Below are 23,204 nucleotides of genomic sequence, written 5' to 3'. Positions count from 1 at the left end.
CCAGTGAGTCACCAAGCATTCTTTATTCTCTTTGAAATGTTTTCCTTTTCCATCTCTTCCATGCTTGGAGTCACAGCAAGGTGGAGCCCCCACACCTGACTGCTCCCTTCTCCATTTCGCTACACATCCAGCACAGCCTTCGTACCACCACCTGCTCAGCCTCCCCAAAGCACTGCCTCCATCAAAGACCATTATTAGCAAGAAGGGTTTCAGGGTTTTTACAAAAATGACCGTCCCTGATGTAGGCGAAGAAGTAAAAAATGAACAGTCCTATAGACTTCTGGTTGGAAAATAGATTGGTGTACACCTCATGGAGGGCAATGCTCCAAGACCTAACATAACCTAAGAAAGCAACCAAATAGGAACAAAAGGATTCTTTCAAGGAATTCTGTTGCAGTTGTTACTTATATTAGCAATAAACTGGAAGCAACCTACATGTCCAAAATATCAGAATGCTCAAGTAAGTTATGAACTACCCACTCAGAAGAAAAGTGAGTGCTACCATTAACAGTGGTGCTGACAGAGCCACTGTAGACTTCTCCCAAACTTAAAGCAGCACGCAATAACAGGGCATGTATAATATGGCCCCGATTTTGTTTAATGTCTAATTTCATAAGTACGTGCAGAAGAAAATGAGGGAAAGACATACAACAAAATGTTAATCATCTCTCAGCATATCTGACTTTCTGCATTTTTCAAATTACAAATTATTTTTATAATAATAAAGTTGGGTTTTAAAAATTGATTAAACCCCTTTTCACTTTCTGAAAGCATTAACCAGCCTGTGTGTAAAGTGGAAATGGACTAACCTCAGAGCTCACGACCATCTCAAATCTAAAAGCTCAACTTCTGCTCTGGCATGCAAGCTCCAACGGGCCCCAGCCTGGCAGCCCTGCCCACCTGCCCGAGTGCCGCTCGTTCCGCCTTTCTTCATGCCTCCTTCGGCCTTAAGTTCCTGGCCCCTTTCCCTCTACCCTCCAAGCATGCTGGCACCCCAACCTCTGCAAATGAAAACTGCTGTTTGCGACGGTGGTTCACACCTGAAGTCTGCCAGAGAGCTTTTTCACACATGTGGCCTTCAGTATTCTACTTTCTGGGTAAGTCATTCTGGTATTCGATCACATACTGTCTGAAACTGTATTCAACTGTTTCATGTGCGGATCTCGTCTCACCAACAAGAAAGCCAGCTTGTCGAGCACAGGGACCGTTCACGCTTCTCTTTCCTGTTCCCCAAGCCCTTCCCAGCGCTCACCCAGGACTAAATGTCTAACACTGGTAAGAGTCACTGTTTAGAATTAAATTAGTTCAGATGTTTCCAAACACAAAATGATTCTACCACATCAACATACATTCATAAAGCAAATTTTTTTTACCCCAAGATTCCAACTATTAAGGCGAGTTCCCATGTCGCTGTCATCCAAAGAAAGAGTAGATTTTTTCAAATGAATATCCTGAAACACAAAAAAGAAAAAGAAAAACAGAATGAAAACAAAAGACAGAATGGAGGAAAGAAGGAAGGAGGGAAGAAATAACAGAGGAAAGAAGGTAGGAAGGGCAGAGGGGAGAGAGGGAGAAAACAGGCCAAATACGTGTCGTTCAGAGTAGTGAGTGTCCGTGTGCGTTTTGGTTAATGCTGTACCACCCTTAGAGGAAAGGACTCCAAGGAGAGGAGGCTACAGCTGAGCTAGTTCTCAGTTCCAAGGGATGACTGTTTATTGCAGCTGCTTAAGGCTATGAGACTGCTTCACAATATACTCACATTAACTACATTTCAAAAAATGCAAAAGAATATTTTAAAAAATAATCCAGACTCTAAGTTCTTTTACAAAAAGTTTTAATTGTGGTGTACCACAGTAGTTTTAAAGGCGGAAAGGGGAACACTTGAAAAGACGAATTACTTACTCTCATTAAAATGAGCAGGGAAGTTTGGGTTGATGTCCAAGAAGCTCTTTGTTCTTAAATTATTTCTCATTATACACCGAACATAAAGAGAAATAAGCCTTGGATTCACATCATGAAAACGTAATCATGGTAATTCTTAACTTTCTTTAAAAATTAAAACTCCATGCTCTTTTCCCTGCTGTATAATTTTTTATATTCCATATTTATCAAATCAGATTAAAATCATAATTAACTGAGGAAAGCCAAAGATCTGTGTCTAGAAATGGACAATGATCTGAAAGCCCAAAAACTTAGGAAGGTAACTCGGTATAAAATAATAATGTATATTTTAGAGTACAGCTAAAAAATTTATTTTATTTAAATTTAGTTTGTTGGTATAGCACTTTCATGCTTTTAGAAAACCTTGTGCATATGTACCAAGTCACTCCAGTCGTGTCTAGCTCTTCACAACCCTATGGACTGTAGCCTGCCAAGCTCTTCTATCCATGGGTTCTCCAGTCAAGAATACTGGAGTGGGTTACCATTTCCTTCTCCAGAGGAGCTTCTCAGTCCAGGGATCCAGCCAGTGTCTCTTACATCTCCTGAGCTGGCAGGTGGCTTCTTTACCACTAGCTCCACCTGGGAAGCTCCTAGAAAACCTCACTGCTGCTGCTACTGAGTCGTTTCAGTCGTGTCCGACTCTGTGCGACCCCATAGACGGCAGCCCACCAGGCTCCTCTGTCCCTGGGATTCTCCGGGCAAGAACACTGGAGTGGGGTGCCATTTCCTTCTCCGGAAAACCTCATTACTGACAAATAAATCTATCTATGGTCATTTATATTATCTGAAGTAATGAAAAATACACTAAAATGTTCTTCATATTTTACTAATTTGAAATCTAGAAATTAACTAGAAACTAATTTAGAAACTAATTAAAAATTTACAAATTTCTATTGAACAAAATGTTGGGTTTACTATTTACACTGTATTAAAATTCATTATTGCTTCTACAGTTCGTCCCTTGCTTTTTGAATGTTTGTGTGTGTGAATGAGAATATCTTTTAAAATGTACCTCCCTTGTTTATTTTTAATAAATATGATGATTAATAATAAACTCACAAATATTTAAAATGTGTTCCTCTTTATATCAAGAGGCTTATTAAAGTTCCAAACTGGAATTCCCCATCACTGAGAAAACGGAAGGAATTATGTGTAGAGCAAACGTGCTAAAAAAGTCACGCATCACGCATGGCTTGCTTGTAACTAAAAGGCTGTAACCCAAGACAAGCCAGGACTGTGCAAGGATGGAGGCAAGCAGGCAACAGCCTTCTCTTCACGAAGCTCCCTAGCTCCATGTTCAAACAGTATCGATGCAGAGTCTAACATGCAAGAGAGGTATTCATATTTCAGGAGGTGAACGGTCCACCTTCATCAGAAAGGAAGTGTCCCCTACTTCACTACAAACCAGTCCCATTTCTTAAGTTTATGACCACTGTGTGTCTAGTCATTTTTATATATACACAGAGAAAAGGGGGATAACCAAACAATGAAGTTTTTCAAAGTTATTTTTCAGTACCCAGGAACAATGGCAGACTCATAGACACGATGCTTCAGAATGGTAGGGAAAGCAGGAGGAGCACGGCAATGTACCCAACACGTCCCTCTCCCTGAACTCAGGACACCCACCAAAACCATCAGACTGCTTACTGTCTGTCAGGAATCACAGGAATTTAACAACACGAAACTAAAAATGTGCGGAGGTATTTTAAAACAAGAAGAAAACAAACAGAAAAGCAGGAGTGAAATCTGATCTTACACAGTCCTGTGGGGTGAGGATCTGTCCATCTTCTCTGTGGGTTGGACTTGTAGACTGTGATCTGGGTTGGAACTTCGCAATGTATTGTTCCCTATTAAGAGACCAAAACAGCCACAGTCAGAACTGGGGGAGTTCAGAGGACACGAGGGCATTAAAACCTAGGACTACCATGTTTTTTTTTTCTTTTGGAAATGAGATGGTTGTTTATATTAACAGTGATATTTCAATAGCAAAGGAAAAAGAAATACAGATAATAACCACTTGTATCTCACATTTTACTTCAATTAGGTCACACAACAAATAAAATGTCACCTAAATGTCACATGCTTTCTTACAAACAAATGCTATTGTCAAGTGGGAGTATAATAAACCACAGGTATTTCCCCTTTTTCTAAGAGTAGGAAGAGATGATTTAAAGCGCACCCTCTCAGAGGAGATCACACTTTAAAAGGCTGGCAAGTTTCGTTGGATTCATGTTTCACATTAAGATGAAGTCTTAAAACATACAAAATAACAAACTTTCATGCAGCTGAAAGTCTGAAAATTCAAAACCATGTCAGAAACTACAGATAAATCAAAGTCCTAAATTTTAAAATATGCCATGTTAATTCAGGTAAAATATGATAAGCACAGCATAAATAGGAAAATGGTTTAAGCTTCCAGATGAATTTGAACAAAAAAGATTTTCCTCCAATATAAAATATACCAAATATACAAAATGCCATTCTCCGTATTCTCCTTTAGCCTGAAGTCTCCCATATATTTTTATTCCAGCTACTGCAGTGAAAGCTCCATGATGACAAATAACTGTTCTCTGAATGGCTCCTTCAGGAGACACAACATGAAAATGAACCATTGTTGAATGAATTAAGTCACTGACTTTCTACTTCTAGCCATATCAGGATTTCCCTCACAAGCTGTGGGTCATATTGTTTCCAAAAGACAGAGCTGTAGTTCAGAAAGACAAGGCTAAAATGAATGTGGGTTTTGGTAGTTAACGCTGACAGAACAACATTCCTTAGACTAGTTACGAGGTAATTTAGAATGTCTGAAAAAAAGCTGTTTTAAAGTGAGCTGTGGATTTTTTATACCCTTAATCAATAGTCCAGATATCCAAACACTTAAGAATAAATTAGAAAAAGAAATACAGTGACATTTTGAGGATAATCTCATCAGTCAGTGTGCCTGAGCTGATAAGAAGCTCTTCAAACTTAGTATGTGGGAGAGACACCTGCTACATCACACCAGGTGGTGGCTGCACTTTAAGAACAGATTAAACAATCATAAAAAGAGCTCTGCTAAAAAATTGAAAAAAATGCTTAAATATTAAAAGTAATTCTTCTCACAGAAAATATTAATGAAAAAGAGGACTGAAACATTCATCTATTTATTACACAGGGCGCATACATAAACCAGCACGTCCTCTCCAGTCGCGGGCAGCCGTCCTGAACCAACCCAGCTCTCTCCCTCTCAGCGAACTTGCCAGGGGAGCCACGGCGTCCTTGTCCTGCCCTGCCCTGCCCTGCCCCTTCCTGTCACCCTGTAGGTGCTGAGCGTGAAGTCAGCGGGAGCAGAGGAGCCCAGGCGGTCCCCACCCTGCCTCCTCTCCGTAAAGGTGCCATGTGTGCTGGCTCCACGGAGCCCCTCCTCCCGGTCCCACTGGTGCTCCAGACACTCCCGCACCACCCACAGCCAAGCCGCCCCGAACATGCCCGGACTCTGAGCCGGAAGCTAGGCAGGCTTTTCTTCCTCTGCCCACCTCACACAGGCTCTGATCCCTGAGCTCTGTGTCCAGCCTTATCTATTTCTCCGTCATGTGCTTCCCTGCTCAATTTGGTGTGTACCATTAGTTTCCAAATCACAAGGGGAAACTCATCACCAATCTTCATCTCTAGTCCAACCTGTTCTGCTGGCCTCCAACCCCGCTACAAACACACACTTAACAGCCCTCCTTCCAAGACTGAGTGCATTCCGTGTCCCCAGCACAGCCCAAGTGAAGCAGAGACCACCCAAGTCAGCTCCCTGTAGAGGCCGCTGAGCCAAACACGACGGACGCCAGTGTCACTGCTGAAACACACACGGGGCACCAAGCACGGGGGCTCCATTCCTTGCTACAGATAATGACGCCGGATGGGAACACAACTGACTGCTGCTCTGAGCTGCAGCGGTCAGTGATGGGGCCAAGGTCACGGTGAACAGGGGACAGAGGGCAGGAGGCAGAGCTTCACCCCCCGTTATCCTGCATGAAGAGCAGCAGGTGCCGTCTGCCCCACAGACGAGCCGGTCCAGGTGCTCACAGAGACCGCCCACAGCTGGCAGGGGGCGCGGTGGCAGAGGGTCAGGGTTCCCGCGGTGGTACCGGAAGAGGGAATGCTAACACTAACACAGAAAGCGAGATTTCTGCGTACTAGTGAGGGTCCCCGCCAGGAGAGCGCCACCTTACTCCTCTGAAGGGGTAAGACTACGGGAAATACAAAGCTCTTCCCTGTCGCTTCTTCCCAAGGCTAACGTTCTGTTAGTCACTCAGTCATGTCCAATTCTTTGCGACCCCATGGACTGTAGCCTGCCAGACTCTTCTGTCCATGGGAGTTCCCAGGCAAGAATACTGGAGTGGGTAGCCATTTCCTTCTCCAGGGGATCTTCCCGACCCAGGGATTGAACCCGGGTCCCCTGTATTGCAGGCGGATTCTTTACCATCTGAGCCACCAGGGAGAGGTAAAATATGTCAACGGAAATCCAGAAACATCCTCCCAGCACCTTTGTTGATTCCAGATACTACAGAATCACAGACTTGTCACTATAGATAACGAGATAAGTAATGAGATGTAAGATTTAAAAGTCTAAAAAAGGTCTAATTGAATGTCCTTCTGCTAAAGAAACATAATATGCATAGAAAGTTTCTAAAAAGTCTTTTTAATTTGTTTTCAGTGTGATTCAAGTACACATTTCAGATAGAAAAGGAAATAAACAATCTGTGATCATAAAAATGTGCTTAAAAATGAAAAATGTGATTACCAAATTTTAAAAAACCCCAATGTAAGAGAATGACACATTAAATACAGCATAAAAATCAAACCAGCAACTTAGAAAACTAGTTCAAGAGATATTCTGAGAACACACAAAAAATAAAGGAATGAATATAATATGTGAAAATGTAAGAGATAAAGAAAATAAATTCAAAATACCTTACATCAAAATAATATGAATTCCAGAAGCCTTAAATATAAACAGAAACTAGGAAAATAGTAATTAAAGAAATAGCAATGACAATGCCAGTTAAAACTGCATTTTAACTGGAGAAGAGCCTAAAGGAATAACCTAGGACATCTCTTTTAGCTCAGACAAAAATGCAAAAAAAAAAACCCAAAAACGTAATGCCAGGCTATCACCAAAAAACACCACAAGTAAATGTTGCTGAGGATGTGGAAAAGAGGAAAACCTAATACCCTGTTGATGGGTATGTAAGTTGGTAGAGCCACTATTGAAAACTGTAAGGAAGTTTCTCAAACTAAAAATAGAACTACCATATGATCCAGCAATTTCAATTCTGGGTATATATGCAAAAAAGATGAAAAACACTAATTCAAAAAGATACATGCATCCCAATGTTCATCAGTTCAGTTCAGTTCACTCACTCAGTTCTGTTCAGGCACTAAGTCGTGTCCAACTCTTTGCAACCCCATGAATTGCTGCACACCAGGCCTCCCTGTCCATCACCAACTCCCGGAGTTCACTCAAACTCACGTCCATCGAGTCGGTGATGCCGTCCAGCCATCTCATCCTCTGTCGTCCCCTTTTCCTCCTGCCCCCAATCCCTCCCAGCATCAGTCTTTTCCAATGAGTCAACTCTTCACATGAGGTGGCCAAAGTATTGGAGTTTCAGCTTTAGCATCATTCCTTCCAAAGAACACCCAGGGCTGATCTCCTTTAGAATGGACTGGTTGGATCTGCTTGCAGTCCAAGGGACTCTCAAGAGTCTTCTCCAACACCACAGTTCAAAAGCATCAATTCTTTGGTGCTCAGCTTTCTTCACAGTCCAACTCTCACATCCATACATGACCACAGGAAAAACCATAGCCTTGACTAGATGGACCTTTGTTGGCAAAGTAATGTCTCTGCTTCTCAATATGCTATCTAGGTTGGTCATAACTTTTCTCCCAAGGAGTAAGCATATTTTAATTTCATGGCTGCAGTCATCATCTGCAGTGATTTTGGAGCCCCCTAAAAATAAAATCTGACACTGTTTCCACTGTTTCCCCATCTATTTCCATGAAGTGATAGGACCGGATGCCATGATCTTTGTTTTCTGAATGTTGAGCTTTAAGCCAACTTTTTCACTCTCCTCTTTCATTTTCATCAAGAGGCTTTTTAGTTCCTCTTCACTTTCTGCCATAAGGGTGGTGTCATCTCCATATCTGAGGTTATTGATATTTCTCCCAGTAATCTTGATTCCAGCTTGTGCTTCTTCCAGCTCAGCGTTTCTCATGTACTCTGCATAGAAGTTAAATAAGCAGGGTGACAATATACAGCCTTGACGTACTCCTTTTCCTATTTGGAACCAGTCTGTTGCTCCATGTCCAGTTCTAAGTGTTGCTTCCTGACCTGCATACAGATTTCTCAAGAGGCAGGTCAGGTGGTCTGGTATTCCCATCTCTTTCAGAATTTTCCACAGTTTATTGTGATCCACACAGTCCAAGGCTTTGGCATAGTCAAGAAAGCAGAAATAGATGTTTTTCTGGAACTTTCTTGCTTTTTCCATGATCCAGCAGATGTTGGCAATTTGACCTCTGGTTCCTCTGCCTTTTCTAAAACCAGCTTGAACATCAGGAAGTTCACGGTTCACGTATTGCTTGGCGAATTTTGAGCATTACTTTACTAGCGTGTGAGATGAGTGCAGTTGTACGGTAGTTTGAGCATTCTTTGGCATTACCTTTCTTAGGGATTGGAATGAAAACTGACCTTTTTCAGTCCTGTGGCCACTGCTGAGTTTTCCAAATTTGCTGGCATATTGAGTGCAGCACTTTCACAGCATCATCTTTCAGGATTTGAAATAGCTCAACTGGAATTCCATCACCTCCACTAGCTTTGTTCGTAGTGATGCCTTCTAAGGCCCACTTGACTTCACATTCCAGGATGTCTGGCTCTAGGTGAATGATCACACCGTCGTGATTATCTTGATCATGAAGATCTTTTTTGTACAGTTCTTCTGTGTATTCTTGCCACCTCTTCTTAGTATCTTCTGCTTCTGTTAGGTCCATACCATTTCTGTCCTTTATCGAGCCCATCTTTGCATGAAATGTTCCCTTGGTATCTCTAATTTCTTTGAAGAGATCTCTAGTCGTTCCCATTCTGTTGTTTTCCTCTATTTTTCTTTGCATTGATCACTGAGGAAGGCTTTCTTATCTCTTCTTGCTATTCTTTGGAACTCTGCATTCAGATGCTTATATCTTTCCTTTTCTCCTTTGCTTTTCGCTTCTCTTCTTTTCACAGCTATTTGTAAGGCCTCCCCAGGCAGCCATTTTGCTTTATTGCATTTCTTTTCCATGGGGATGGTCTTGATTCCTGTCTCCTGTACAATGTCATGAACCTCTGTCCACAGTTCATCAAGCACTCTATCTATCAGATCTAGTCCCTTAAATCTATTTCTTACTTCCACTGTATAATCATAAGGGATTTGATTTAGGTCATACCTGAATGGTCTAGTGGTTTTCCCTACTTTCTTCAATTTAAGTCTGAATTTGGCAATAAGGAGCTCATGATCTGAGCCACAGTCAGCTCCCGGTCTTGTTTTTGCTGACTGTATAGAGCTTCTCCATCTTTGGCTGCAAAGAATATAATCAACCTGATTTTGGTGTTGACCATCTGGTGATGTCCATGTGTAGGGTCTTCTCTTATGTTGTTGGAAGAGGGTGTTTGCTATGACCAGTGTGTTCTCTTGGCAAAATTCTATTAGCCTTTGCCCTGCTTCATTCTGTATTCCAAGGCCAAATTTGCCTGTTACTCCAGGTGTTTCTTGACTTCCTACTTTTGCATTCCAGTCCCCTATAATGAAAAGGACATCTTTTTTGGGTGTTAGTTCACTCACTCAGTTGTGTCCAACTCTGCGACCCCTTGGACTGCAGCACACCAGGCCTCCCTGTCCATCACCAACTCCCGGAGTTTATTCAAACTCATGTCCGTTGAGTCAATGAGGCCATCCAACCATCTCATCCTGTGTCATCCCCTTCTCCTCCCGCCTTCAAACTTTCCCAGCATCAGGGTCTCTTCAAATGTTCAGAGCCCCTGGCAAATACCATTCGACTTTGCCTCTCTGAATTTACACTTCATTCATGTAAGTGGAATCAGACAGGGTTCCTCACTGTAACTGGCTCTTCTGCCCTAGTATAATAACTTCGAAGTTCACCCATGTTGTAACATGTGTCAGAATTCCCTTCTTTTTTAAGGCTCAGTATTACATACTACCGGAGAAGGCAATGGCGCCCCACTCCAGTACTCCTGCCTGGGAAATCGCATGGATGGAGGAGTCTGATAGGCTGCCATCTATGGTGTCAGAGTCGGACACGACTGAAGCGACTCAGCAGCAGCAGCAGCAGCAGCATTACACACCACATTGTTTGTGCACTCATCCACTGGCGGACTCCTGGGTGCTTCCGTCTTCTGACTGCTGCAAATCATGGTGCTATGCACACGTGTGTGGGCCCTGTTCTCAGGTATTCGGGGTATATCCCAGAAGTGGGGGTTCTGGCTGCTATGGTTATTTTAACTTTCTTGACGAACTGCCAGTGATGTTCAACTACAGCTGAACTATTTTACATTCCCACCCACAGTGCACAAGGGCTCCAGTGTCTCCACGTCCTTGCCAAACATGTAGTTGTTTGCTCATTTGTTTTGCAGTAGACATCCTAATAGATGTAAGGTTTTGATTTGCATTTCCAGAATGATTAGCGATCATTTCTTTGCAGAAATGTCTGTTCAAGTCCTCTGCTCATTTTTCAATCAGGTTGTTTTTATTGTTGTTGAGTTGTGAGACTTCTTACATATTCAGGATACCAGTCGCCTTTTCAGACAGGTCATTTGTAAATACTTTCTCCCATTCCATGGGCTGCCCTTTCACTCTGCTGACTGTCTGTTGATGCACAGAAGTTTTTAAGTTTGAGGTAGTCCAACTTATCTAGGGCCTTTGGGGTTGCTGGCTGCGCTTTTGGTACACATCCAATAAATCAATGCCAACTCCACTCTCACGAAGCTTCCTTCGTATTTTCCTCTAAGAGTTTTGCGGTCTTAGATTGTACCTTTAGGTATTTGATCCACTTTGCACTAGATTTTGTATGTGAAATGGAAGAGTCCATCTGCGTTCTATTGCACATGGATGTCCAGTTTTGCCGCATCGTTTGTTGACAAGACTGTCCTTTTCCTGCCAAACAGTCCTGGCATCCTTGTCAGCATCACGTGCCCATGTGTGCACAGGCGTGTTTCTGGGCTCTCCATCCCAAATCTGTCCACATGGCTGTCTTTACGCCTGTGCCGCACTGTTTCCTCTTTTAATTTTATCCGATCATTTATTTGTCCATTCATTCATATATTCCTTCAGCAAATAACTGAGTGAGCAACTGTGTTCCACGGTATAGTGACAGGTCTTAGGAATCCAACTTCGAACAGGGTAGAATGCACCCCTCAAGGAGCTTTGTGAAGAGGAACCACAGGCTGATATCAGAAAACACTACACCCCTTTATAGTTTGGATAAGATCATTCTCAGTCTTTGTATCATCTTCATAAAACATGGAATCGTAAGAAGAAAAACACTTTATTGATTGCTACACAATACCTAAGAGTGGTGGCTTCTACACCACTATTGCTGGCAAACTCTGGTGCCTCCTTTACCAAATTCGGGCAGAGTGTTTCAAGTGTCGAGGGGATGCTCACGTTCACACTAGTGTCCGTCCTTTGTGGGCCGCCCTGGTGGCTCAGTGGTGAAGAATCTGCTGCCTGCAATGCAGGAGACACAGGTTCGAGCCCTGGGTCGGGAAGATTCACTGGAGAAGGAAGCAGCAACCCACTCCAGTACTCATGCCTGGAGAATCCCATCAACAGAGGAGCCTGGCAGGTGGCACACAATGCAGTCACAAAGACTCAGACACGACTCAGAGACTAAAGCAACAACTGTCCTTTGTACAGAGCTCGGCACGGGCACATCTCCTCTGTGCTCCAACAAGTACCTAATACCAAGTACGCCTGCAATGTCCAAAGGCAGTGTGCGCACACACACACTTTTGGCGCTCACTCTCCGAGTGATTATAGCGTTTCAGTGTAGCTAGGCAACAAACTTTTAATTAAAAAACCGCTAGTTATTTTTATTTAAAATGCAAAAAAAAAAAAAAAAAAGTTCTTTCATTACAAAAGACAAAGCTGGCCACAGATCTAGCCTCCCACGTTTCCCAGCACAAACACTGGATGTGAACTTTGCCACCGTGTCCAGGTCATGCTGCCCTCCGTGCGTCTCAGACCTGCATTGGCACTGACTGTCCTGCACAGCGGCCTGCACGCCTGGGCTGGGGACTCCATCCTCGCTAGACCTCAAATCATACTGACGGGAAAGGAGCCTAAGAGCACGGCTGTAGCACTTCTGATGGCTTTTCTCAACTCTAGCAATTCATACAGCCACTTCCATCCTCTTTTTCTTTTCCACACCTCTTCAGTCTGTATCGGGAGATGCAAGCTCCTAACAGAGCAGGTAAGATTAAAACCGCATATGGTGCAGAAAGCTCACTTTATCCTTCGGAGATAGCACCACTCTGTTTTGATGACTGTGACCATGTGGTAAGTCTTGAAATTAGAAAATGCTAAATCCCAGCTTCTTCTTTTCCAAAACTGTTTTTGCTATTCAGTGTCACTTGAGATTCCATATAAATTTTAGGAAGAATTTTCTTTTTTCTGGAAAAAAAAAAAAAGCCACTGGAATTTTGATAGGGACTGAGTTATATCACTTTGGGTCATACTGTGCATCTTAACAATATTAATTCCTCCAACCCATGATCACAGGATGTCTTTCCGTTTACTGCGGTGTCTTTTTAAATTTCTTGCAACGGTATCTTGTAGTTTTTTTTTTTTTTTTAGTGTACAAGTCTTTCCCCTCCTTGGTTAAGTTTATTCCTAATTATTTTATCCTTTTTGATACTATAGCAAATGAAACTTTTTTAAAATTTCCTTTTCTGATTGTTCACTGTTAATGTATAAAAATGCAACTGATTCTTCTGTGTTGGTTTTATTAGTTTTCCACTGAGTTTTCTGTATCCAAGACCACACCATCTGTGAACAGAGATTCATTTCTTCTTTTCAATTTTGATGACTTTTCTTTCTTTTTCTTGCCTAATTGCTCTGGCTAGTACTTCCGGTACTATGTCAAATGGCAGTGATAAGAGTGGGCGTCCCTGTCTTATTAGTGCTCTTAAAGGCAAAGCTTTGCTTTCACCATTAAGTATGCTATTATCTGTGGGCTTTTCATATATGGCCTTTATTATTTTGAGGTAGTTTGCTTCCATTTCTAGTTTGTATTTTTATCATGAAAGGCTGTTAAATTTTGTCACATCTTCTTCTGCATCAATTTCTGAGATGATCGTGTGGCTATTTCCCATCATTCTATATCATAATGAGGGTTCCATTTGTCAAATTCTCCTTGCATTCTAGGACTACATCCCACTTTGTTGTGGTGTGTAATTCTTTTAATGTGCTGTTGAATTGTTTCCTAGTACTTTTCTGAGGAATTTTTTCTTCACTGCTCACCAGGAATACCAGCCTGTCATTTTCTTTTCTCGTGTGTCTTTGTGTGGCGTTGGCACCACAGTAATGCTGGCCTCACACCATAAGCCTAGGAGTACCCTCTTCTCTTAAGGAGAAGGGGTGCTGAGTCTTCTTTGAACGTTTGATAGAATTAACCAGAGGATAAGACGGTGAGATAGCATCACTGACTTGAGCAAACTCTGGGGACAGTGAAGGACAGGCAGCCTGGCACTGTAGCCCGTGAGGTCGCAAAGACTCAGACACGACTCAGCACAACAACAGGACTCACCAGTGAAGCTGTCTGGTCCTGGGCTTTTCCCTGGTGGGAGGTTTCGAAGACAGCTTCAGTCTCCTTGATTCCATGCACTACAGTCCATGGGGTTGGAAAAGATTAGACACGACTCAGCGAATTTCACTTTCAGTCTCCTTACTAATTGTGGGTCTGTTCAGATTTTTTCTTCTTCATGATTCGGTCTGGGTAGATTGTGTGTTCTTAGAAATTTATCCACTTCATCTAGGTAATCCAATTTGTTGGTTCACAACGGCTTCTTGTACTCATTTATAATTCTTTTTATTTCTGTAAAATTGGTGCTAATGTCCCTTCTTTCATGTCAGATGAGTCTTTTTTTCTAGACAATTCAGCTAAAAGTTTCTCACTTTTGTTAATTAAAAAAAAAGATCTTGATTTCCTTGATTTTCTCTAATGCTTTTTCCAATATCTATTTTGTTTATTTCTACTCTAATTTTTATCATTTCCTTTCTTCTGCTAGCTTCAGTTTGTTCTTTTTCTAGTTACTTAAGATATAAATTTAGATTGCTGATGTGCAATCTTCCTTCTTTTTTCACATAAGTTTGACAACTATAAATTCCCCACACAGCACTGTTTTTACCACATCCCCTAAGTTTTGGTATGTTGTGTTTTCATTTGTCTCAAAATGTTTTCTAACTTTCCAATTGAAATCTCCTTTGCTTGATTAAGAGTTTGTTATTTAATTCCCACATATTTATGAATTTTCCAGTTTTACTACAGATAGTGATTTCTAGTTTCCCTACACACACAGGATTCACAGGAGGCCTACAAAGGTTCTGAGAAAATCATACTAGCAAAATCACTGCTCTTGGACCAGAAAGGACAGAGTAAAAATGAGAAGGGGCCACTGGACCCCCGAATTCTTCTGTCAGGAAGCACACCAAGAGAGCCGCCTAACCGCAGACACATACGGTTTCTCATGAAAAACAAAGGATAACTCAGAGGTGGAATCAAAAGCCTCCTCCTACTTGGAGGAGCCAAGAGACACAGAATATCATATCCAGGTTTTGAGCTCTAATTAAGGAACTTTCCACATTTGCCCAACTGGGCTTCAGAATTTCTATGGACTCCTTTGTACCTCCTTTTTAGAAACGTCTATAGTGATTATTGTATGTTGGGTGTGTGGGAAGCAGGTAACTATTGGAATAGACATTTCTCCAAAGAAGATATACAAATGGGCAGTAAGCACATGAAAAAATGCTCAGCATCATTAGTCATTAGGGAAATGTCAATCAAAACCATAATGAGATAGATACCACTATATGCTCATTAAAATGATGAAAATCTAAAACAGTGACAATATCAACAGTTTAGAATGTGAAGAAGCTGGAATGCTCATGGGAATGTATGGCACTGCCATTTTAGGAAAGGGTTTGATTCCCTAAAAAAGTTAAAAATAAACTTACCACACAACTCACTGCTAGATATCTACACAAAAGAAACGAAAAACAAATGTCCAAGCAAAAATATGTATATGAAAGTCCATAGTAGCATTTTTCAGAATAGTTAAAAGCTAACAATCCAAATATCTATTAACTAGTGAATGGATAAAGAAATGTGATACACTCATCAATGAAACACCATTCAGGAATAAAAAGGAATGAATTACTGATACAGTCTTCCCAAACTGATCTGCAGACTCAATGCATTCTCAATCAAAATCTCAACAGGGGCGTGTGTATGGGCATTATAAAAACCGGCAAGATAATCCTAAAACTCATATGGGAATACAAAGGACCAAAAAGAACCAAGGAAGTCTCAAAGAGGAAAGCTGGAGTACATGCACTCCTCTGTGAAAAATCAAGACTCATTTTCAAGCTGCAGTAACTAAGGGGTGAAGCATCAGTACACAGACAGACGAAGAGGCCAAGGGAGGGGACGGGGTCCAGAAACCCAAACAAGCAAGACTTCCTGGTTTACAGTAATGGTGTCAACCACAGCAGTCGGGAAAGAACAGCTTTTCTAACTGTTAATGGATCAAATGGCCATCAACTATCCACAGGAGGGGTGGGGGGATGACTCCTACCTCACTTTATACATAAAACCCAGCTCCATAAGTAGCACAATCCCAAGGGTTAAATAAGGCAGCTTCTAGAAGGTAACAAGGCAAACATTCCCATGATCTTGGAACAGGCAAGGCAAAAAATCTTAAACAGCACACAAAAAAACACAAACAATCCCAGATGACTGACTAAAAATAATTTACATTATAATTGAATATTGTTCAACAGAACAAATCAATGAAAGTGGGAGAAGATATCTGCCGTATGTGTATCCAAGAATTTGTTGATGAATACATAAAGAGTTGTGACAAATCTATGGAGAAAAGACTGACGAACCATTTTTATTACAATGTGGACAGAGACAAATTGAGCTTCGCAAAAGAAGATACCCAAATGGATATCAAGCATAGAAAATATCAATATTATATCAAGCACAGAAAAGCCCAATATCATCAGTAATGAGGGAAGATGCAAATGAAAACCCACACTCACTATACTAGAATTTAGGCTAAAGCTGGAGAAGCTGACAAACCAAGAACTGGTGAGGATGTGAGACAGACTTTTAAACCCTCCTGGTGGCAGAGTAAACTGCACAGACGTCGTGTGAAACTCTCTGGCAGTATCTGCCACACTTACACCTCCAGGTAAATACAGCGTGCTTACGGGCACCAGAAGACACAGGAAAGAATGCTCACGGGGTTATCCGTAACCGCCAAAAACTGGAAAAACTCCCAAACACCCAATAACGGGCAAAATGGATATAGAAATGTGACGCATTCACACAGTATTAAAGTAAAATAACCCAGTGCTAAATGCAGCAACATGGACCAATCTCACAACACAATGTCAAGCAAAAGAACCCAGAAAAAAGTGAGAACACTGTATGATCTGAAAACTAATCTGTGGTCATATACTGCAGAACAGCGAACAGCTCTGGGGGGATGATATATGACTGGGAAAGAGAGCACGCTTTCTGGAGCGCTGGCAACGGTCTCTGTCTTGACCTGGAAAAGGACACACAGATGCAGCCACTCCGTAAAGCTGCATCAAGCGTCACACTGCAGATCTGTGAGTCCTGATGTCATGTTATACACCGACTTTAAAAGTTTCCTACAAAACAAAGAATGAACTACAGCTGTATTTATTAACATGAATGAATCTGAAAAATACAAGAGAAGGAAGCGACCTTCAAAATAATACATACAGTAGGGTTTCACTTACATGCAGTTTAAAAAAGAAGCAAAGAAATACTTAACACAAAATACAGGACACTGGTCTTTCAGGAGATGGGAAGCAGAGGCACCAAGGCAAAGGGCGGCAGAAGGTTTCCGGGATGCGGCAAAGTGCTGCTTCCCGGCCGGGTCAAACGTACAGGGATGTTTGTTTTATAATGGTCTTTAAATGCATTTTCATATAGTTTTTACATACATGCTATGTTTCACAGTTGTAAAACACTTTAAGACTAATACAACTACTGTATTATAAATCAGAAAACTAAAATGAGAACTTTAGGTTTCGTGTCTTTGCATTCATCTAAGTAGCAATTAATACTGTTGTATACCACCTGCAGAAGTCTTCTTACCGTATTGCTAACATCAATGAAACATACAAATAACTAGCAACAACTAATACTACAGTAAAGTATGAAATAACACTGAAAATAAGAAATGAAAATACTTTACAAGGATCCACAACATATTTCTTTTAATATTTCAAAGGGAACTTTATTAGGAATAAAAAGAAAAACTATATTTTAAAAAGTGATAAGCCTGACAAAACTAAAAACTGACCAGAGATTCATAAACTTTTTAAGACTTCATATTTTTCCCATTTACTACTTTAGAATAACACATTTGACTTTTAACTTAAAAATAGAAACCATCTTTAGAAGTCAACACATTTAAATCCATGTTTATTAATATATCTCTGGTTTAACAGTACTAACATTCCAGAAAGTATTTTAATTCCCTTTAAATTGTTACACAATACACGTATAAGCTTACTGTCATCCTTTTCTGCTTAAAAGAACATCAAAAGTAAACTGTTCAATATTATGATCTCACAAAAAGAAACTTGTGAAATAAAAAGATACTTATTACAAAGCCCCACTCATCAAAAATGTTTAAAAAAGAAGGAGTGACTAAATTTGTCAAAAACCTGACTCAATGAAAAAAAATTTAAAAAGCCTAAAAGAAATGCCAGGTCATTATCTTCAGAGCCGCATCTCAGCTACAAACTGTTGCTGCTTGGCCTTGTCTTGGTAAATACCTAAGAAGGATATTTAATTAGCACATCACTGTTGAAAATTAGCGAACAGTTAAGTGGTCCCACGAGTGTGTGAAACGCACTGCTGGATTGAGGGTCCTAAGAAAGAGGTTCTGCTCCTCCTTGGTGAGGCAGTCTTACTCCCACAGCTCAAGGTTAAACGTCCAGCTGACAAACGTCCATTCTAGCAAAAAGACCAAATCAGTCAGATCTGTTCCACACTAAATGTTCTCTCCAAACAAAAGGATGAAAAAGGCTGATCCTTCTTTCAGTAAATTAAGGGAATTGATCAATCTTTCTTTCTCCCAAACAGACCAGTTGGGGAGGCTCCTCTGAAACCTTAGGCTGACCAACTGAGACCAACCACTGACCACAAGTGATCCTCACCAATGAGGGGAGACACCTGCCCAGAACAGTCTCCCCTGGGCGGAGGCGGCTGAGAGGTGCCAACCCCCAATGCCCCCTCCCTACCCGCCTTACCACCCCCCAGAGAGCAGCTCCCCGTCTGCCAGGAAAACCAGGTCTCGACCTCCAAGCCCCACACGCTCTCTGAGTTAATTAAAGCCGAACATTCCATTCCTGGGGGATGCACTGGCCACCCTTCGTGTGCTTGCCAGCCACGTGTGGACGGTGGCTGCTACGCTGTCCGAAGCAGCCGCAGACGCGTCACACTCCAGGACTCACTACCGCACCGCGGCAGGACACCCATGATGCACACAGATACGAACACGCGTGAGGCACCGCTGCAGACAGATCTCTGCCTCATCAACAGGGCGATTCTCAACTAAAAGGAACTCACTGCTGTGAATAATACTGAAGGATGTTGTACCATATGTAACCCTAACCACCCCAGCCAGTGGACACAAACAAGCCCAAGGAAGGGAATGATCAGCTCCCCCATAAATTCATCCAGCAACTCAGAAGCAGGGGCCATTTACAGGTCAGTGTCATTTACATATAAAAATGGTGCTGAACAAATTAAGAAGAGTCTGTCTATTATGTTGTGTGAATATACAGACTAAAAATTAACTCAATATTTTTAAAGCGAACATGTTTTTTCACATGGGTCGACATATTCAATTGGAAGCACAAGCACATTTTCGTTACTTGATCGCCATCTGCTGGCAACGTGTTTAAACTGCAGCTGCAAGCGAAGGGCTGGCTGTCCTGGGAGGCACTTGGAAAGGGCACAGAGCCTCGGCTTTTCGCCACAATCATTACTGGAAAACCACATGTTAAAGAGGATCATTGTAAAGCAAATCATATTTTCCATACGGGCAGGACTATAATTAGATTCTTCATTCCAGACTAAAACCTGGCATGAAATAACCCATGGAAAGATCTCATTAAAGCAAGATGCAGAAATTAGAGTCCTCTATCCCCATTTGAGGAGGGCATGGCAACCCACCCCAGTATTCTTGCCTGAAGAACCCCATGGACAGAGAAGCCTGGTGGGCTACAGTCCATGGGGTCACAAAGAGCTGGACATGACTGAAGTGACTTAGCACGCAATCTCATTTAAAACAGGATAATTATTCCCCAAGTCCTTTCTTAAACGTGTGAATGTATATGCTATTTAAAGGACATGACATGAATTAAAAGATACAAGTTTTATTTATACAAAGTCAACCTAAATCTAATATGGTAAAAGTAATACATGTGTGCAGTCATCAGTCATATCCTACCCTTTGCTACCCCATGGACCATACACACCCCCTCCCGCCATGTTCCTCTGTCCACGGGACTCTCCAGGCAAGAATACTGGAGTGGGTTGTCATTTCCTCCTCCAGGGGATCTTCCCGACCTAAGAATCGAACCCACATCTCTTACATCTCCTGCACTGGCATCTTACATCTTCACCACTAGCGCCACCTGGGAAGTAATAATTCTGCTTGCACGTTCCTAGAATTTGTAAGCATTCTGGATTGTGATTCTTTATAAAGTGGCATCTAAAGAAATCTGAACTACAAATGCCTTCTTTTTCAACAACAAAGTCCTCCAAAATGACCAGAACTGTCTTTCTTCCATGCGAAGCAGCGTTTAAAGGCTGGGGTTTATTCGACATTACTCTCTGCTCTCTCCTAACTCATAACTTTTAACCAAAGTTTCAAGTTAAAAATAATGTGGCATTAAATCATTCTTTTTCATCTTTCTTCACCCCATCTTATCACTTTGGTGATAAGCTACCAGACCACATCATACTTGGTTGAAAACTCATAAAAATAATTACCAGCCATTACAAAGAAGCTTCAAAACATCTTCCACAGAACTGTAGGATAAGAATACAACCTAGTCCGTCTTTGGAATAATGCACACCAAGAAATACATGGAGATGACAAGAACTGAAGCCTGGTCCTACATAGGCAGCTTCTAACACCTGGTGTGGGGAAATGTTTAAAACCAGGGCCAGCCACACTGTGTTCCCTCTGTTCTGGAAAAGGGGACTTGCTGAGTTGTCCAAATAAAGATTGCTTCAAAGCTTCTTTTATTTTCACTTTATTTATTTCTAATTTCTTTGGCTGTGCTGCGTGGCTTATGGGATTTTCATTCTTGGACCAGGGTTTGAACCCAGGCCCTGGCATGATGAGTCCTAACCACTGGACCACTAAGGAGCTCTCAAAAGCCTCTTCTAAAATACTATTCCCTCTCTTTATTCTGAGAATGTGCAGGACTCACACTTACAATCAGAACCCTTCTGCACAGCCATTAATTTCCTTTTCTCAGGAACACAAAACGACTTTTAAATTGAAAATAATTAATGACCAATGGATTTAAGACAATACTTCTGGGAAGATTAGATCATGAGAGCAGCAGCAGAAGAACCAAGCTAACAATCAAGCCCACGTGAAGGACCCCTGCACCCTCAAAGGTGGGGAGCGGCAGGCCCCATGTCAAAGGCACCAGGCGGGGCTCCCTCACCCTCGCTGCTCTGAGGTCAGCACTGCCACCTCCCTCTCACAAAGGGTGACACCGGGTTCGGAGAAAGGCAGGAATGTGCCTGAGGACATGTGGTTGCCAAGTGTCAGAAGTGGTATCTGAACAGAGGCAAACTGCCTCGTTTCACTCAACCCAGAAATGACCACGCGCAAAGGCACAGTCGCCTGAGACTGCTAACGAAGCGCAAGGCAGGAAAAAGCATTAAAGTGAAGTTTCTGTATTTGCTGCAAAAAGTACTCGTGCCTGCATGGTCTACCAGAAAGAACACAGGGTCTGGAATCATAAGACCTAGATTCCAATTCTGCATCCGTCACTGGGGAGTCTATTGACCTTACTGAAGCAGTAACCTCCTCAATAAATACAAAGGACAACGGTGTCAACCTCACAGGATTCTAGAGGCCAAAGTCAGGTAACTTACGAAAGATTTCTAGAATAGTATTGGCGTACAGTAGGTGCTGCATAAATGTACAACTTGCCTCACTTGCTTCCTGTTTTAACAAACTAGAAATATAAGTGTAACCCACAAACACTATCTATTGGGAAAACTTCATCCTTCTGTTTAAATCTGTGTATTTGCTATGCTGGTTAGATTCATCAGTGTGCATCACTAATCTAAATAGTGTGTATGGCTGAGTATTTTAATGAGAGAGTATTTTGGAAAGCAACTTGACACTCCCTATCAAAAAATAAGTGTGGTTATTAAAAATAACAGACACATGTATAAAAAAAGTTTTTAACTTTTCACACCAGATTACCCCACTCCCTAAACGTAAAACAGCTTCACACACGGCACCCAGAAATATTCCACACACGTGTGCACAGACACATCCACATGTCCTTTAAGAGACAGGCACACACAGACGGAAGCTTACCACACTTTTACGTACTTTTTTGAACTTCACACACCTGAGACATCGCTCCATGCTGGCCCAGGCATTTTTCTGTACCACTGCACAAGATGTAGAACCTACTAATCCCACCAACAGCTCATTATATGTTTCACTGTTCCTGGCCACAGAGTCAATAACAGCCCAAGTACACACAGGTTCATCATGATACATGTACCAGGATGTCAATAGGACATACTTTGTAATACCAAAGCATCACCAGCAACAGAGACAGATTAGTTACAGCAAATCTACACTACAGATTATCATCTGTGTTCAAAAAGATGACACAGGTCACGTGACACAGGATTAAAACACAGTTAAGTGACAAAAGAACTTACACGCAGCACGAGCAGAGTGACAATCTTCAGTCACACATCTGTGGGCACGCGTGTGCATGGGGTGATTCACACCAAGTACTGACGCCCGCTACTCTCACGGCGAAGTGGAGCGAGAACACGTTTTACTCCTCACAGTCCTACACTGAGATTTTTACAAGAATGCACCACGTATGACTGCACAATCTTCTAAGATGAGGGTAAAAAGTATTAGTCATCTCCTGCTGCATGACCGACTACCACCAACAGAGCACTCTTAACACCACCCAGGCTCCTCCCAGTTTCCGTGGGTCAGCAGTGCGGGCGCGGCCACGCGGACCCTCTGCGCAGGGCCGCACGAGGCTGCGCTCGGGGTCTGCCCAGGGCCGGGTCCCCACCTGGACGGAGGAACCCACCTTGCCTGCGGTCACGGCTGTCAGTAGCTTCACCTTCTTCGGGCCATAGACTCAGGGCAGCCCGCTCCTCAGCAGCAAGGGAGACAGCATGCCCCTAGAGCGGGTCTGCACGCAGGGCAGTCTCCAACACCGCCAGGAACTCCCTCAGCCCGTCCCCTCAGCCATATTCTACTGGTGAGACGCCACTCACAGGTCCGGCCCACACTCAAGGAGAAGGGACCGTACAAGGCTGTCACCACCCAGAGCAGGATCCTGGGGCCGCCTGAAGGTCCACAGACACCGAGGGCCTTTACCGTCACTCAGTGCTAAGCGCCTGAAAGATGACCAGGAAGGAATTTACATGGATGTAACTCACAGTCGTCCAGCTAAATGAAATTACCCAGACTGTACAGGGGAGAGATCCAAGTCTCCAGTCCCACTAGTAACATTTTGTAAAATCATGCTCCAAACTCAAATATAACCCAGATATTTCACTGTCAATAAAAGAATCAGATATTTGATATAAAAATATAATAAAAGATCTCTAATAATATTGCAATGCAATTTGGAAAGTGGTTTTTCTAAAATAAACTAAGGGTAATAATATAATCTTAA

The 23,204-nt window shown here is 42.1% G+C and overlaps 1 protein-coding gene across 49 annotated transcripts in view; it reads right to left on the bottom strand.

Moving 5' to 3' along the window:
* CEP112 (centrosomal protein 112) overlaps positions 1-23,204 on the bottom strand; it is a 315,095-nt gene that overhangs the window by 273,393 nt on the left and 18,498 nt on the right. For 43 of the 49 annotated variants that reach the window (XR_015146986.1, XR_015146987.1, XR_015146978.1 and 40 more), the window contains 2 exons: positions 3,698-3,788; positions 1,374-1,451 (listed from right to left, as the gene is read on the bottom strand). Coding sequence is in view for 31 of the 49 variants with exons in the window: in XM_086355752.1 (XP_086211878.1) it covers positions 1,374-1,451; positions 3,698-3,788 (169 nt within the window). In the remaining 18 variants the exon portion in view is untranslated. The remainder of the gene's footprint in view (positions 1-1,373; positions 1,452-3,697; positions 3,789-23,204) is intronic. The other 6 variants (XM_086355756.1, XM_086355757.1, XM_086355759.1 and 3 more) reach the window with 1 other exon arrangement.

The sequence above is a fragment of the Bos grunniens genome, chromosome 19 (genome assembly GCF_055505025.1).
Source record: "Bos grunniens cultivar Pamir isolate PY7600 chromosome 19, Bosgru_T2T1.0, whole genome shotgun sequence".
Lineage (NCBI taxonomy): Eukaryota > Metazoa > Chordata > Mammalia > Artiodactyla > Bovidae > Bos > Bos grunniens.
The sequence above is the reverse complement of the archived record's forward strand: the minus strand, read 5'-3'. Positions and strand labels throughout refer to the sequence as shown.